Source organism: Chelonia mydas, chromosome 22, assembly GCF_015237465.2.
Source record: "Chelonia mydas isolate rCheMyd1 chromosome 22, rCheMyd1.pri.v2, whole genome shotgun sequence".
Classification (NCBI taxonomy): Eukaryota; Metazoa; Chordata; order Testudines; family Cheloniidae; genus Chelonia; species Chelonia mydas.
In genome coordinates, this window is record NC_051262.2 from 6,950,499 (window position 1) to 6,969,164 (window position 18,666).

At 46.1% G+C, this 18,666-nt stretch overlaps 1 protein-coding gene across 4 annotated transcripts in view; it reads right to left on the minus strand.

The window, feature by feature from the left end:
* The window catches only part of ZBTB44 (zinc finger and BTB domain containing 44), a 148,085-nt gene that overhangs the window by 51,175 nt on the left and 78,244 nt on the right, over positions 1–18,666 (minus strand). For 2 of the 4 annotated variants that reach the window (XR_006287098.1, XM_043534250.1), the window contains exon 6: positions 16,542–16,733. Coding sequence is in view for 1 of the 4 variants with exons in the window: in XM_043534250.1 (XP_043390185.1) it covers positions 16,556–16,733 (178 nt within the window). In the remaining 3 variants the exon portion in view is untranslated. Of the gene's footprint in view, positions 1–16,541; positions 16,734–18,666 lie in introns of those variants that run through there. The other 2 variants (XR_005222889.2, XR_006287097.1) reach the window with 2 other exon arrangements.

Sequence of the window (18,666 nt, forward strand, 5' to 3'; positions counted from 1 at the left end):
TCGCCTGGGGCGGCCAGGAGCAGTGGGGGTCCCCCCTGCCGCTAGGGTGGCCGGAAGCTGCAAGGGTTCCCCCTGCCACCCATGGCAGCAGGGAGCTATGGGGGTCCCCATGCCACCCACAGTGGCCTGGAGCTGCGGGGGTTCCCCCTGCCACCAGCAGCCACCATGAGTTCTGGGGTTCCCCCTGTCGCCCAGGGCAGCCAGGGAGAGCGGGGGTCCCCCCTGCCACCCGCGGGGGTCCCCCTTGCCACCTGCAGTGGCTGGGAGCTGTGTGGGGCTCCCGGCACCCGGGGCAGCAGGGGTATCTTGCAGCTCCCAGCTGGTGCTGGCTGAAGTCACGGAGGTCTTTGGAAGTCACGGATTCTGTGACTTCCATGACTAAATCACAGCCTTAATTATTACTAGCTTTCACTGTTTTCACTTACTCTTCCACTGGCTCCTCTTTGGCCAAATTGTGCTACATTTCTTAAAATTACACTACCGTTTTTCGTTACACAAATAAAACAAAGCAAATGTTGAAAGAATTAATTATAGAATCACAGAACCACAGGGTGAGGAGGGACCGCAAGGGTCATCTAGTCTAAACCCCTGCCAAGATGCAGGATTTGTGGTCTACTCTAAACCATCCAAGGCAGAGGGCTCTCCAGAATGAATACAAGATTAGTCCTGGGAAGCGGCTTTACCCTATAGTGACTGATCCATTTAGCAGGTTGCGTTTTACACTAAAGTAGATAGAGTCACCCTGTCAGGTAAGTGGCAAGGGCAGCACAGACAGGATTAACTCCCCCTCCCCCAAACAGAAAAATCAATAGCTTCTCAAGTAATACAGGAAGAAGAAGAAGCGGGAAAGGAAACACCTACTTCCTGATGGGGATGTTTAAGCAGAGGCAAAGCCTAAATAAAACAGCTGTCAAACTGGATCAGACCAATGGTCCATCTCATTCAATATTCTGACCTCAACAGTGGCCAACAGCAGATACTTCAGGGGAATGTGGAAGAAATCCTGCAAAAGTCCGTGATGGAATAACCGGCTCACAGAGAAATTTTCTTCCTGATCTTCAGCAATTAGAAATTGGCTTATGTCCTGAAGTGGGTGGCCTTCCAAACCTCGGAATTTTTAAGCCCTAACTGCAACAAATGTGGATATTCTTGTTATCCATATATAGTGATCAATCCTTCATTGAACCCTGCTAGTCTTGGCCCCAGTGATATCTTACAGCATCAAGATCCGCAGGTTAAGTGTGCTTTGTGTGAAAACACTGGGATTGACTGAAAGGGGCAGAGGTGGCAGCTATCAGGTAGCTGAAAACGTAAGGCCCAGCTACCTAGGAGCAATGGCCGAGAGTTCACCTCTGTTACCCAGAGGAGACAGACTAGGTTACGGAAAGGCTCTGAGACAGCCTCAGGGACAGGGGTAGAACTGCAAGTGCTCCCAGGTATTCAGAAGACCGTAACGTTCTCTACCGTTCTATCAGTTTAATTAATAAGCATCCTGCCTGTTTATAATTTACTGCCAACTCGTTCAAGTAATCACTCATCAGCCAACCCCAGCTGCTCAGCTAAGGGACGGGACAGCTACACTGCTTCTGCTCTGGCCGGCCCTATTTCATGGATAAAAGTTTTGACTCTGTCACGCTACTGCCTTTTAGCAACATTAAATTCAAATCATCAGCAACAAGACAGCGTAGAACAGACTTGTACCTGGGCAAACGGGGTGCAACACTTGGTGCGGTTTCCACTGGACCAGAGGGGATGGATAAGAAGTCAGAAAATATCATAATGCCAATCTAGAATTCCATTGTACGCCCACACCTTGGATATCGCTTGCAGTTCTGGTCGCCTCATCTCAAAAACGTTATTTTAGACTTGGAAAAGGTACAGAGAAGGGCAACAAAAATGATTAAGGGTAAGGAACAGCTTCCACATGAGGAGAGATTAAAAAGACTCAGCTTGGAAAGAGATGACTAATAGAGGATATGATAGAGGTCTGTAAAATCATGACTAGTGTGGAGCAAGCGAATAAGGAAGTGTTATTTACTCTTTTACATAACAGAAGTTGAAATGAAATTAATAGGTAGCAGGTTGAAAACAAACAATGAAATTAATAGGTAGCAGGTTGAAAACAAACAAAAGGAAGTATTTCTTCACACAAAGCATAGACAACCTGGGGAACATGTTGCCAGGGTGGTTGTGAAGGCCAAAACTATAACAGGGTTCAAAAAAGAACGAGACAAGTTCCTGGAGGATAGGTCCATCAATGGCTATTAGCCAACATAGTCAGGGACACAGCCCCATGCTCTGGGTGTCCCCAGCTTCTGACTGCCAGAAGGTGGGAGTAGGCGACAGCGGGATGGATCATTCGATGATTGCCTGCTCTGTTCATTCCTACTGAAGCACCTGGCATTGGTCACTGACAGAAGACAGGACACTGGGCTAGATGGACCATTGGTCTGACCTGGTATGGCTGTTCTTATGTTCACTTGACTGGCATGAAAAGGGTAAATCACAAATGTAAGATTGACACCTAGAGAGTAAGATGATAGAAGGTCTCATGTAACTAATTCTCAACAAAATTCTATATTTTGTATTCCTCGCCGTTCCAGGAGATGGAGTTAAGAAATGGAACGGTTAGGTCGAACATTAGGAAAAACTTTCCTAATGGTGAGAGGTCTGCCAGGCTGTGGAACAGTCCCCAAAGGGAAATGATGGAAGCCCCATTGCTTAAATCACTGAAAACTGGACAAAATACAGGAAAATATAGTGTAGGGAACAAATCTGCCCCAGGAGGAGGTGGATGAACCAGATGACCTCATAGATCTTTTCCATCTCTAATTTCTGTGATTCTAGGAATTCCCAAAGGGAAGAAAAAGGTGGTTTACAGACCATGAACAGCTGAGAGCAGAAATCTCAGACAGCTTAGTGGGTACTATGACCAGTGGTGTCTGGGGCAGCCCACACTGGAAATGCCAAGGTCAGGGCAGGCTGCAAAAGGGAGAGTAGATACTCCCAAGACTGGTGGGTAACATTGAAGTTAAACTCCCCAACCAGTCACAAACTGTGCTTCTGATCCCCCACACTGGTTACCAAGAAGCAAAAAAGAAATCACACAGCCCCCACTTTATTGTGTTCCAGCTCTCTGGTTCCCAATCAGCACCTAGGTCCAGTACAGTGAGAAGTTATTTAAAAAACTCTGCTCACATATTCAAAATGTTCTTCTGACCCCAAAAGGTCAGCCACATTACCAGGTCAGTATAGGTCTGGCTCTTACCCAAAATACCATGCTGCCAGCCAATCCTTTAGTATCTAAAACTAAAGGTTTATTATAAAGAAAGAAGAAAAAACAAGAAGAGAGATGTTAAATGGTAAAACAGTCACACATATACAAAGACTTCAAAGTCCACATATCAGGTTCCTAGCAGTAGTGGCGAGTTTGCTGGTTTAAAAGTCCCTCTGGATCACATCCACAGCTTGGATGGGTCATTCAGTCCTTTATTCAGAGCTTCTGTTTGTATCTAAGTTCCTCCAGAGGTAAGAAACAGGATTGAAGACAAAATGGAGAAGATGCAGCTGCCTTTTATAGTCTTTTGCCATGTGGCCTGTGCTTCCTTTGTTTCCAACACAAACTGCCCAGCACATGGCTTGGAGGCCTTAGAGTTCTGTCCATAGGCATGCCCCTGCGTGCTTTGCTGAGTCACAAAGTGTATCTGCCTTCTCTCAGTGGGTCAATTGTATAGCTGTTGGTCCTTAATGGCTAGGCAGTGCTAATGCCAAACTCTCTGGGGGTGTCACCCAGAAGCATAGGCCAAATTTGAAATACAGACATACATACATATCTATAACCCAAAATACAAAGGTGATACACATATAAATGAGATGATCATATCTGGCAAATTATAACATTTTTTCAGATATCTTACATGGCATATCTGGCATAATGCATTGCAATTTTACAGTTTTGATATTCATATCCACAAGTGTCCCCCAGATTCCATACAGCATCACCAGTACTGTAATGTTGGATGGGTTGGGAGGAGTTGTAACAATGTCAAGGTGATCACGCTTTGCTGTACTTCCAGCATATTTCAAATTCTTGCCTAACATTTCAAAGCACTTTACAGAAACCAGCCAATCCCAAGTGAAACTGCACCAGTGAGCTATTGCATAAGGCTTGATGTGTCCTCTCTGGGTGCCGAGAAACCGTGGACAAGAACGAGAAGAAAGAGTTATTCAGCCAGCCATCCTCTACCCCCAGTTAACTGGCAGCTGCCACACAGGGTACTCACACACACACACAAAAAAGGCCCTTAGAGCTAGGCTGTCAAACACAACCCATCAAGGAGAACAACAACATAGCACATGGGTGGGACAGAGTCTTGTGTATAGGCAAGTGGGATCAATCATCAGAAGACACTGGTCCACAGGCAACTGGTGTTCACTGCAGACTTCTTCAGTCCCACCGGTGAAGCATCTTTCAGGCTTACAGAAGGGATTGCTTCCAGGTGCAGTCCAGGCCAGGTGTTCAAGCATTTTCAGAGGATTTTTTTGACTAAATGCAAAAGCTAAGTACCTCACCTGGATGCTTCATTTCCATCTGTGTCCAGTTTTTTGGTGTAAATTCCACCATGATCTGATTTGTGGATAGCATCTTGGTTGGAAAAGTAGCAAACACCCAAGGAAGGATATATATATAAAAAAAGGCCTTGGAGAGATCAGAGCAGTGGGAACTGGTGGAGGTTAGGGGAGAGTCATAAATCATCATGGGTAACAAAGAAAACAACAGGGAGATGTACTCAATTAGCTGCACTGGCTTGTTAAAGGGAGTTTACTTTCATGTGTCTCTAACACTGTCCTCATTGGGCGTGTTCATACACCCAAGAACCGTAGTTGCCACGGAGAGGGTGTACAACACCTAGAGGCACCGTCCGAGACCAGGCAGAAAAGGATGGGGAAAGGAAGCATTATCCCCATTTCCCATATGGGAAACTGAGCCACAGAAAGACGACATGACTTGACATTCAGCATGGCTTACGCCACGCAAACATCTTTGACCATGTGCCACGGACAACTCCCTAGGCAAGATTCTGTTACTGTTGGATACGAGGACCAAAGCCTCTATCATAAGTGAAGACAGACACTTGTCAGAAGAACTGAAAAAGTGTTAAGCAACCCCACAGCTCTTCTAACAGGGTATAGCAGATCCCAAATCTACAAGAGAGATGTCCACTGTCCTGGCTTGTCACAAGTCCATCATTTTGCTGGCTTTTAACTTGTAACTTCCAGGGGCACAAATATCCACAGTGGTAACCTATTTCACTCCTTGAATCTACCATTAATAAAGGATATTTCAACATAATACTAACTTATTTCCTGTGACATCCACATGTTATCACTGAGGCCATCAGTTTAGCAGAATCCGAGAAAGGTTTGGACATGAGAACATCCCCAGCTACCTTAGCTAGGATAATAATTTTTAAAGAAAATATCCTTATGCTCCAGGGAATGAGGCAACCACTCATTGCTGGGGGTCAGGAAGAAACTTCCCTGAGGGACAGGTTATTCCATAATTGTACATTATGGGGTTCCTTGCACTTTCCTCTGGAATACCTGGTGCTGGCCACTGTCAGAGACAAGATAGTAGGCTACATGGACAATTAGTCTCATCCAGAATAACAACTCAGGGCAGGCATAACACAGCCATCTACAAGATGCCTCCATGATTATCCTCCTTTTCCTGGATTCATCCACCATTATTGGGCGCACTCCTCAAGTGAATGTCAAGTAGGCAGCTGAGTTGAGAGTTACAGTAAAGACATCCACCACAGCCCTCTGCATCTGCCTGGTTATTCATAACAAGGGCACTGCCCATACAAGAACTCTGGCCCCAATCACTTTTCCGTAATATGACAGGCACTTTGTGAAGAAGTCAGAGGTTCTGTTACCATTGTAGCATCAGCAGACAGACAACCTACTCGTTAAAACAAGGTATCGGCGGGGTGATGAATTCCGATTTCAGGATAAGGATAGGCTCAGTGAGGTAAAACAGGCTTGTGGCTGTTCAGACCGTGTCTTAGTCTTACAAAATTGCCCCAGGGAAAACATGGTAAAAATAGGACACTATGTTGAGCTGAAGGACAGACAGCAGCAAGGTGAAGCAAAAGCTTTTCCCATCAGTAACAGAGGACCTTCCTGTTCATCTGAGCCTACCATAGACACATGTCCCCATTTGCTTCCTCTGTGCTTATACCGCCAACTCCCATTCTCCCCACTCACACAGTAAAACCCTATTTATCTGAAAGTTCTGTGATCTGAGATGGTATCACATTCCCCCCCCCCCCCCCAATCACAAACACCCCATCATGAACAATTGACATTAAACACTTCTGGTCAACCCATGCATCTGAATTAATTTCATTCCTCCACTTCCCTTCTCTACCTCTGTTCTATTCAAATACTTTACATTTTGCTCCATTTGTGACCACAACGTTAAATAGTTTTTAAGGGATAACCAGGAACACAGCTCAAAAACATTGTTGCCAAGTGAATAATTGCTAACAAATAATGTATTATGCCAAATTGTACATGTTTTTCTTTTCATTAGCAGATGGTGATATTCCTGAATCTGAAGTTATTCACAAAAGTTTCCCTCTGTGTCAATAACCATCTGTCACAGCCTGGCCCAGTCTCATTCTCTGGACAGACACTAGTCTTGGTTTGGATCCAACCACTGGATCCCACATGCTTCCAAGCCCCTGGCTCTGGGTAACAACTGATCACCGTTCCTAGCTCTGGGTCCCTCAAGTGCATGGTCAGGTGCAGATGCTGTTTCTGACACCCTTTTTGGGGAGTGGGACCCTGCAGCCTGGATGCCGAGACCCTGAAACCAGTGCCTCAGTCCTCCCAAGTCCCCCAGTTGCTTAAACACATTTCCCCTTAGTCTGTCTGGCTGTGAGAGCTCTTGTTTCCTAGTTACAATGTGGTAGTAAATGAAGGAAACACAGGCTTAGCAAAGGAACTTCTCACACATATGTGCGCACGCACACACATTGTACTCTTAAAGAAGCACAAGAGAATCACATGTCTATGGACACACAACAAACTCTTGAATACACTCTTCCTTAGGGTCCTCACAAAGTCAATGGCCCCGCTGGTAGCAAACCCATTGCAGATTAGTTGGTGGCCCCCTGATTCCTCTGTCACAGCTTCCCAGACACAGTCTCTCCACTAAGTGTGACGTTCCTACAACAAAATCCACGCTCAAAGGTGACATTCAAAATGGAGTTTGAAATATGTGGCATTTGCAAAACCAAAATGGATTCCATAAACGGACATAGACTTATCCCCCAAACTGTCAAGCAATTGTTTACAATACTTGATATTCAAGCTTCATGTGGCATTGGTTAGTTACATAGGTCACACGGTGTGGATTTTGTTTGCTGGTTGGAAAACTCAGAACTAAAGCTGTGAATAGTGCAGCAAAATACATAATTAGAATTTTGCATTTATAGAATGGAGGATTCAAGCATAAAACTCACTTTCTTATTAATTTGTGTTGCCATAGTGCCCCCCAGAGCCCCAGTCATGGCCTGGGACTTCATTGTGTTAGGCGCTGTACAAACACAGAACAAAGAGAAGGTCCCTGTTTTCAAAAGCTTACAATTTATGTATAAGACAAGAGACAACAGACAGATAGGAGAGCACAAAGAAACAATACTGGCTAGCAGGACTGGCAGTGGTCTCACCTGCTGCCTAACCAGTCACAGAACAGGATTCACACTAGGAATTCCCCTCGCATATTCCCAGGAAATGAACATCAAAAGCTCGCGAATGCAGCTGAATCTAAATTCGTTTTAGAACACAAATGAATGTCCACAAAACAGATTTTCCCCACTATTCGCCTGGTTCTAGCTGTTTCCTTAATTATATGAAGCACTTTTGCTAACATGCCCTGAACTTCAACTCCTAACTGTTTCGATGCCTTTGGGCGTATAGAGCCCAACTTTCAAATGTAGGCAATGCAATAGGAAGTTCAAATTTTACGTTTGGGTGCTCACATTTTCATTTACCCATTCTATGGCTTTGTGGTGGCATCTACATGATCTTAAAATCTAAAGGGTGGATTTGGACACCCTATTAAGGCATACATTTGAAAACGAAGCCCCAGCATATATTCCTCAAAAGGGCATCCTCTCTGTGACCTGGAGGTGCATCCTAGGTCCTATGTGTTCCACAGGGAAGACATGGCATATGTACCTAGGCAGGTATTCAGGGGTGGCAGAGCCTTTCCAAAAGTGGGGGGGCCAGAGGCCCTCCCATGGCCCCGCCCTGCCCCTTCTGCCTGGGGCCCCAGACAAGCCAGAAGCCAGAGCAGGCCGGGAGCCATGGACCATCTACCTGCCAGAGATAGGGGTGGGGGTGTGTGTGTCTGAGAGCAGCCCCTGGCCTGTGTCTCCACCTTGCGGACCCCCCCACCCAGGGCAGGTGGAGGGTTTACAGCTCCTTACAGCTGCCCACGTGGCTCTCCCCGCCCCAGCTCCAACTGAGGGACAGGACCTCAGAACTGCAGCCCAGCCAGGACGTTGTGGGGAGCCACAACGCGGACCCTCCACCTGCCCTGGGCAGGGGGCACGGGGAGCGGAGACATGAGCTGGGGGCTGCTCTCGGTCCTCGCCCCTATCCCAGGCAGGGGGAGGATCCGCGGCACGGTGCCCCATTGTGCCCGGGCTCCCCAGATGGGCTCCAGCTGCCAACCTGGCTGAGTGGGAGATGGGAAGGGAGGGAGGCCTGTGGTGAAAAGTGGACAGACCAGGCCCTTCCACTTTCAAAAAGTTAGAGGACCATGGGCCCCCTGGGCCCTCTGGTTCCGGCACCCCTGCAGGTATGCCATATCCAGAATGGTGTCCATGACCGATTAAGAGAAATCACATCGTATGACACTGAGGACCATTAGTGGTTCACTGCTCTGCATGAGCCACTCTTCTGAGGCCTGACATAGTCACTACACCTAGCACACTGTTGTCATGTATACATACCCAAATGGTGGCATGTAATATATCATTGGAAAACTCATAACTTTCTGACCATTAGTATTCTTGTGTGATCTATGTATGGGGTGTGTCCAAAGAGTTATGGATATGTGCCAGAAGTATGTTTTTAAAATTTGGTTTGGAAAGCAATTCATAAGCAAAGTCTGTCTTAGCTAAAGACATGTATTTGCTTGTCTGATCAACCTGGTTTTTTTAACAGAAACAAAGGAAGTCTGTGATTGGGTGTCCACCCCACACTTTCCCTGAAAGGGTAAATGAAGACAAAGAAGGCAACTAATTAACCCAACAGGCCACAGCTGAGAGGAACCAGGTGGCTAAGTAATCCCCAGATTGAATGAAGAAGCCCAGTTGAGGATGAATCAGCTGGGCTGGGACTAACAAGGCAGGAAATGGGAAGCAGAGAGGGCTGCTGGGAAAATCTGCAGTCACGCCCTGGGAGAAGGGAGGTGAATTTGGGCTGGTAAAGCCCGGGGGCAGCCAGGAAGGTAGGAAAGGGCTCAGGCAAAGGCAGTAAGGCCTAGAAGAGAACAGACCTTGCCTGCTTTTTAGAGTGTCCCTGAAGCAGAACCCGGGGTAGAGTGTGGGCCCGGGTTTCCCTGCCAGCCACTGAGGGAATGGCACCACTCCCAGTGAATGGGAAGACTGCCTAGGACTGCTGAAGGGCAACTCTGATACCCCAGAAAGGGACAATGCAGATAGTGACCTGGCCGGAGGGCTGAGTCATGACAAGGCAACAGCAGCTTGTGGAGTTAGAGAGGGGCTAGAGAGACAGAGTGCAACTGTGGGACGGGGTGTTGACCTTGTGAGCTATCCCCCAGAACAACCAGGAGGAGGCGCCATCCTAGCGGTGAGTAGAGCACCCCGTCACAAGGTACATTTATATAAAAGGTAAACAAAGCCATCAACCTACAGTGGGGCAGCTAGCCTCTTAACTATAGAGACAAGGCGTCTGAACCTCAAATGATAGATAAATGAATTAACTGACTGTATACAATACTGTATTATAAGTGTATTGACTATGCCTTTTCTGAAAACTAATGACACACTGGTGATTGATTATCATTGTGAAAGGTACGTATAACACTATATGAGGATTTATGGCTATTCACTGGTATGATGCTTTAAAGTCTGTGATTAAAAGGTGTACAAACCAGACATGCCAGGGGGAGTTGAAAAACAGGTTTTCTCCTAACAAAGAAAAGAGGCCAACACCTCAGATCAAGTGTGGCCAAATTTAATGGGCTATTCATTTGCATTGGCGGTTGCAGGGAGTGATCATTGGCATTGTAAAAATCACCAGTGGGGGAGAGGACACCCTGGAATCTACCCTTGACAGCCAGGTGTCCACAGCCAGCAGGGAAAAGGAACTTTATCGGGGTTTACTTTTCAAAGAATACATTTCAAAGGCATATTGCACTATAAAAAGAAAGGAGAGAGACCCCCGCCCCCATAGGGGGTATCCATCACTTGGGGGTGGGGGTTCAAGAGGCCAGACCTCTTGAAATCACAGAATACTGGGCCCTTCATGCAAGGGGGAGGAAGTCTCTGGGCACTGAATACAGGTGAGAAAGATTGTAACTTGCTGAAGTTAAGTTTTAGTTTAGAAGTCTGTTTTTGTTTGTAACCATTTCTGTCTTGGCCCCTGATACTTGGTATCACTTAAAGCTAGGACTTTTTGTTTAATAAACTTGTTTTGCTTTTGAGCAGTGCTGTGCTAGAAATGAAAGTGTTTGTCAAGCCCAGTTGAATGAATGAGGAGCAGTGTACTGACTCTTTAAAGGGGCAACAAATGTAAGGTTCTGACTATGCTACAGTCAGCAGGACTTGACACTACAGTGCAGACAATTTAGGAGAAATTTGGGACTGGAGGAGTGTATGGAGTCTCTGCAAAAGGTAACCGGGCTGTAGAACCCAGCCTGTGACTTGCATGCTTGTAGGTTGGCTGTTGGTGTCCGGGCTGTGAACCACAACAGCATAGCATTGAAGACAGCCAGAGTTGCAGAGTAGGAAGTGACACAATCCTTTATTGCTCTGGGTTGAACCCCCAAATATCTCTCACAGTCATTGAAGGTAGTGATGTTATTGTAATGAATACTGTCACCAGCTGGGATTCCAAGAACCACCACAAAAATGAAGAGGGGGCTGGAGGGACTGACTCAGGAGAAAATGATTAAGAGGGGGTGAGGGAGAGAACATAAACTGCTCATGATATACAGAGCAAATAAACATTACAGAAAGTGGAATTATTTAGGACAATAGAAGGGGGCGGGTATAACGAGGAGTCATGGGATGAAATTAGGAAAGGGAAAATTTAGGCTGAATATCAGGAAAAACTCCTAATGGTGAGACCTAATAGGTTGTGGAATAATTTCCCAAGGACAGAGGTGGAATCTCCACCCCAGGGTACATTTATAATTAGACTTGAGAAAACAATGGAGAGTGGAATATAGGAAACAATTCTCCAATAGCTGAGGAAAGGGATTAGATGATCTAATAGGTTTTATCCTCCCCCCCCCCCCCCCTTTATTCCTAGGCATCAAATCGTCAAGACCTTAGTCCTTATTCAGCATGGTTATTACTTCTATCAGGATAAAGCCCATTGGCCCAGTCAGGATTGGGCCTTGTTGTGCTAGATACAATACAGACAGAGAAGTGGACATGGCTGCTTTCCTGACCAGCTTGCAATGTAAGAAGGGAGTTTTGCCACCTTAAGGAGGGTAAGATTTGGACGAGGGGTTCTGCCTTTTCACACCAGGTAGAACGTGCTCAGCAAAAAGCCAACAAGATCCCTGGCCTGAAGCATGCATCAGAGAACAAATGGGTACAAAATAGCGAACAGACGCAGAGTGAGATGTGCCCATGACAGTGGTGGGAATAGAACCCTGAAGACCCAGGTGCCAGTCCCCTACTTCAGTTACTAGATTTTATTTGCTCAAAATGAGGATGGCTCAGCCAGCTGCAGAAATCTGGACCAATCACCTCTTCCCCCCTTCCAAAGGGACATATTTACATACAGGCGGAACGAATACAAAGTACGTCCCACATTATGGAACCTACGATAAGTACTAGAGCCCTGAAGAGTTTCAATCTGGATCTGAACTTCCCCAAAACGCAGGGGTGTTCTCTGACAGGCTGAGTCAAACTGCTGTGCCTACACAGAAGGGCCAGCTGAAAAGATTGCAACTATCCAGCCACTTATATGGCCTCCGTCAACACAGTACCTGAGCCTCTCACAAAGATGAATTAATGTACTCTTGCAATAGGCCAGTGAGGCAGAGAAGTTGTCTCCCCAGGTTACTGATGGGCGGGGCGGACTACATGAAGGCACAAAAAGGTGAAAACACTTGCCCAAAATCACTCAAGGAGTCGGGATCAGAGCCAGGCGTGGCACTCGGGTCTCCTACCTCCTAGTCAAGTGTCTAAACCACAAGATCAACCTTTCCCTCAGACCATTGGGTACTCAGATCGGGAGCTTCTGTACTGGCCTATTGCTAGGCCAAAGTCCAGTCCATGTCCTATGAAGCCATCTCTGCCACCGCAATTGCATTTGATGTCCCTTTTTCCTCCATCGTTTCAAGGGAGGCATAGAACATGTCCTAAACCTCGCTACGAGATCTGGCTTCTGCTCGCCAGCGTTACTTAGAGCTGTTGCTGCTGCTTAGGAGGTTGGGAAGGGAGAAGGGGGACTCTTTTACACACACCGTTTGAATATGAACCACACAGAAGAGGTTTGTATTTCCTGAATGGAAACGAAACCCCTTTGTATGGGTTGGAGATTCAAGGGCCAAACTGTTCCCCTCCGACTCTCTTCTTTTTTCCCCTTGGCTTTTTATTCTATCCCATGTGAGATATCTGGCCTGAAGTTTACAGGTCACAGTTTGCTTTGGCATTGGATGGATTTTGGAGCCCACCGGGTTTAAACACTATTTTATGAATTGAACCGAGTCCTTCTTTCCTGCCATGCTTCAAATTAAGATTTCCACATATGCATTTAATAGAGATTCACTTGAGTAAGACACTTATTACATGTTCACTAAAAATCCACCGACAAAACGGAACACCCTCGTTGAGGATTAACAAATCTATAATTCAGTGGATCCATGGCAGCTGTTCGACCGCAACACAACGGTCATGTCATAATCTGTTCTTTTATTAAGATAACTGCCTTATTAATGGTGATTAAAGGGCTAACACTTCTGCATGTATACAATGCCTTTCGCTGAAGGTCCTCAAAGCAAATCACCGAAGTGGGTTTTACAGAGGAAGAGGCTAAATACATCTGTGCAGCTCCTGGGAGGGTACTTCCCAGCATGACACACATGCTAGCTCTGCTTGAGCAAGTGCACTAAAAAGAGCAGTGTAGCTGGGGGTAGCAGGAGCAGCAGCTTGGGCTAGCTACCTGTGTACAAATCCCCCCCCCAGGGCCCCCGGGTACGTACTAGGGCGACTGGCCCAAGTTACCACCACGAGTTAGTGGCGGAGTCAGGAAATAACCCAGGTGGCTTGGCTCCCAATCCCCTGCCCTAACTACTACATGTTACCTTTAAGGAAGTGTAACCTGGAGGTCTAAGGAAGGATGGCTTATAGCACTGGACTGGATCTCTGCAGATCTGGGTTCACTTCCTAACTGTGTGGCAGACTCCCAGTCTAACTATGTGCTGGTCACTTCATCTACACAGAAAGACAGTGAGGGGAGAATGAAAGTATTTTTATCCCCATTTTATAGGTGGGGAATGGAGAGAGATTCAGGGACTTTGCCAAAGTCACGCAGGGCAGGGAATTGAATTAGTTCAGTGCCTTAAGCACAACGACTTGCTCAGAGGTAAAGAGTCAGTGGTGGAGCCAGAAACAGAGTCCAGGGTCACATTTTTTAAACAGAGCACAGCATGCAGCAGCTCTCATCAGGACACTTCTGGGCAGGGAAAGATGTGACCCTTGCTACTGAGCTCTTTCGAAAATCTAGCCCCTCATTCTGGTGCCTAAATAGAAGCTGAATTTTGAAAATTTGGCTCAAGGAGTGTGGGCTCCCAGTCCTATGCTTAGTACACTAGAGCCTGCTGTTCTCCTAGGGTCCCAACAGTCAGTCATTAGAACAAGAAACTGTGTCGCCCTTCGTTCAGGCTGACCTTCCATCATGCGAGACACCAGAAGTTCCTGCTTGGGCTACAGGGCTCAGTGATGACATAATTCTCGCACTAAATCTAAACCATATTGCAATGCTTGGCTGAGTTTGCAGAGTTTTTTCGTCCTAGTTCCCAGATTTTTTTGGTAACAATGATATTTTAGGTTTACAAAAATAAAAATACCTCCTAACCTCAGCACTAAGGTTTGAAGATGCTCTTCCATGTATGGTAAAGGCAACTGCCCCATTCCAAAGGTCATACAGAGAGTAAAGAGACGTAGGAGGGGCAAATTACTATTTGACACAAGACAATAGCCTTTATTGTAGCCCTGGGAGTTGGCCTATGAATACACTTGGGCACTCTCCCAATTATTTGAGTATGAAGCGAAATGTGTTGCCAAAGCCCTATAATGGGCTGCAGATTTTGATATTAATTAATGGTCAAAGCATTTGTAAAATGTACTACGTTTGGCTGGAAATTGCGTCACATTTCCCTTGAGATATTTCATCCTTCTTAACAGAGATTCTCTGACCATTTGCTGTCCCTTTTAATCACCATTCTGCATGTGGCTTTCCCGCAAATCCGACTGACCCTTTCCCACCTGTGCAGCAGGGACTGCCAGGCCTGGTCTACACAGCTATTGTACTGGTATATGACTAAGTCAGTTAATGGTACTGATAGTTATACTGGTACAACCCCTACTGCACACATAATACCAGCATAGGTTATTCCCCTTCCTCTACAGGAATAAGCAGTTCGGTGTCCCCTGGAAGCTGGAGCCAAGGGCAGCTGCCCTCTCACCCACCCCTAGAAATGGCTCTTATCTGCACACACAAAAGGAGGCTTGTACCGCTTCAACTGTAGTTAACGCAGTACAACTTTTGTATGGTGATATGGCCTTTCTAGCCCATTTGTTTACAAACAAGGAGGGATTCTTTTCATCCTGCATCATGTGTTTAGATACTATAATAGTGAGTACTTTAAAAATACCTTCGCGATCTAGGGCCTGATTTTACAGGTGCCCTGAGTACCTGGCAGCTCCCATTAATTTCAGTGGGAGATGTAGATTTTCAGCACCCCCATTAGCCCACTGTCCAATTCTGGTTGAAATCAATGGAAAGTAGTGACAACAGGAGTTAAATTCAGCTCAAAATCAGGCCCATAGTTAACCCATTCCCTTGTCAAGCAAAAACGAAGAAAAATGGGTACAGATAAGCCACTTTTCTGCAAACACTTGAGGATTATTAAGAGTCAATACTAGGACAGGGAAAAGCCTGGGATCCCAAAACTAAAAAACTATAGCAACCTAAAACGAGTCCGTCTCTCTCTCAAGAGAGCAGGGAGTTGTTTGTGGGAACCGGATTGAGACACACACCTGCTGGGGGTGTCTGAAGAAGTTAGGTCTGCCTTTTTCTCTAAATGCTTTGTTCCTATTGTTAAAATAAACAGTGCATTGGTTTCAGAAGCCTGTTTTGTCACTGTACACCACTGGTCACAGAGGGGCACCTGGCCCTATACCCATGACCGCTACTATTCCCTTATGCAACTGAAGACAGAAAGGAATCTTAGTCATTAGCAATGTCCACTAATCCCCTCTAGGACTAGTCTAAATTAGCAATGACCCTTCTACAACATTTTGCAGGTACATTTTGATCCATTTGTTTTGTATGACCCTCTGAGCATTCAAAGTGCTTTTCCATCAAATTCTAAACTTTGCCACCCTGTCCACAAATCCCCTCTCCCTCCTCCCCTGCCCCAGGTCAGCTTGCAAAATTCTCCTCTTCTAGCTCATGATTTTGCCCATTCCAAACGTCACACAAGACCTGTGGCTGCCATTTGCGCATTTTTGGCATGTAGAGATACAGAACAACATGTACAAAAAGCCTACACAGATTAATATGGGAAGTACACACACACAGATGGAGGTTGACAAAATGTACACCTTTCAGGCAGAATTTCAGGCATCCAGAATAAGCGAACCAAGTTTGAAATCACATCTTAAATTGTTCTTGCTGTTGTTCATGGTGTGTCAGACAAGCCAGCCAGTGTCGCCAGCAGCATTACTGATCCTTATGATTCATACACTATGACTACAAGGGCAACAAAATTTTAAAAAATGTAGATTCAAGGGTGCTGGAACGATTTGTATAGTGGGGATACTGAGAGCCATCGAACCAAACTGTAAACCCTGTATATAATGGAAACCACTTCAAGCCAGAAGTGTGGCAGCACCCATATGCAGATTTTAAACTAATAAAACCCTATTGTACATAAACGCACAGAGTCAACCAGCCCCGCATCCTAAACAAACTCCAGGAAAACCTAGGCACCTCAAAAGATTCAGGTACACTTTGGCCTTTAACTTTAATCCTACCTTTTATTGTCTTCTCATTGGCTGAATAGTCCCATGATCTGGAATCCTTGCTCTCTCCCAGCTAATGTTTTTGTGGGAGGCTGCCAGGCGAGATCGCTGCTCCAGTAAAATCTTGGGCTGTCTTCAGGGTGAGGAGATATTAAACAACCTTTCTCTGTACTGCACCAGAACACCCAGCTGCTGCTTCTGCCTCTGAAAAAGAAAGTCATTATGGCTTCTACTAGCCCATTTGACCACAGGAGATATGCGCAGCCAATCAGGTAACCAGAACCAGTACCATGGGACTCAGCCCAGTTCTAAATGGAAGGAAGGAATGGAGAAAGTTAAGGCATAGGCTTCTATCTACATTGTCACCTTTCACCCATTTGGGTCGGGGGGACTCATGTTTTTTTAAAGATTTTTCCTCTTTACAAGGTTTTTAAAAAAAAAAAAAAAAAAAAAAAGCTCATTTTTTTTACCTCTCCTTTCTTTGCATTGTTCTCCAGTTCTTCCTTGCACTCCAGGCTTTGGCTGAATGTAGGGAAATTGCTGGATTGTTTAACTTCAGTGAATAGCCAGCAAAAAAACCCCAAACCAGTCTCGTTTGCATTTTCCCATGCAGCCAGATTGCATGTTCCTTTTTATCTTTTGCATTTCTCCTTTAGGTGGGACTATTACAATAGGCTGGTCAGTTTGGCTTTCTGGGTATCCTGCAGTAACTCAGTGTCTGGGGTGCAAATAAAACACAAAACCTGCGCTCCACCCCAAAACCTCTGTTTTCATTTCATTAGGTGTTTTATGTTCATTAAAACATTTCATTCCATATTTGTTTGTCTAAACTTCCAAATTCTACTTTTTGTTTTCTTATTTATTATGCAGATTTTTTTTTTTTCAAAGCAGGGCAGGAGATTGACTATCCACTCTCATTAAAATTAGCAAGAGAAGTTGTGGCATTGAAGGCAGTGTAGCCCGGTGGATAGAGCATTAAACTAGGAGTCAGGTTAGCTGAGTTCTGTCCCTGGTACCACTATGTGACCTTAGGTATGTTATTCCCACCCAGAGTCTGTCTTGTGTATTTAGATTCTAAGCTGTTTGGAGCAGTGACTCTGTTATTACGCATACAATACAGCACCTAGGACAACAGGGTCCCAGTATCCATTATGGATTTGGGATGCTATTGTAATACAATACAAAGAATAAATCCCCCCAACAGCTAGGAAATCTTATAACTGCAAAACCTTAAACTGGGTCCAGCCTTACTGGTGAACACCTGTGTAAATTAGGAAGTCTCCCACACAGCCAGCTCTGTATTAGTCTAATTGATTAGAAACACCTGCCTGTATTTCAAGCACCTGCATGAGCAGGGTGGGAGGGAGGACAGAACAAAGGGGACATTACCCCCTTCTATGGCACAGGAATCACACGTCTGTGCCTCAGTGAATGGGCCATGGCAAGGTTACAGCTCAGATACACAATCGTCCCTCAGTCACACCGTCCGGCCTTGGCCTGGTTGTCACTGGGACACGTGCCCTTCCCCTGGCCAAATGCTTCTCAGCAGTTCCCCTGGGACACAATTATGTCTCATCACACAGAGCTCTGCAGCCTCCCAGCCTATTTCACCCCTGAGAAACTAGGGAGTCCCTGGCCCAAGTGGCTCTCCCACAGGCAGGACAGCGGCTGCCCATTCCGAAGAAGAGAGGGGCCAAAAAGAAACCAGCATGACAGCCTGGACTTTCCTAAGTTTAGGCACCTGCTCCCAGAGCACCCCGTTCTATGGCCCATTTTTCTTAGCAGATGTGGGGTAGGTGCTCTGTGCTGCGTCCATATGGGTAGAGTCCCACAGGATCGCTCTAGGGGTCATCCAGGACTCTTTGCCTAGACCCGCCCACACACACACACTTTTGGCTGCAGAGATACAGTGAAAGTTGTGGGCTGTGTGGGTCTATGCAGACAGGTGCTCTAACCATAAGTCCATAGCCACAGGCCAGCTGGGGACCATGCTCCTGATAGGGTCTCTCTAGGCAGGGAACTTGTGGGTAGTTGGGGGGGGTGGGGAACATATGGGGAGCCAGAGGAAGAGGGAGGTATGGCAGGGAGTCAAAAGGGGAAGGGGAACCAGGGGTGTGGGAGCATCGAGGGAACAAGG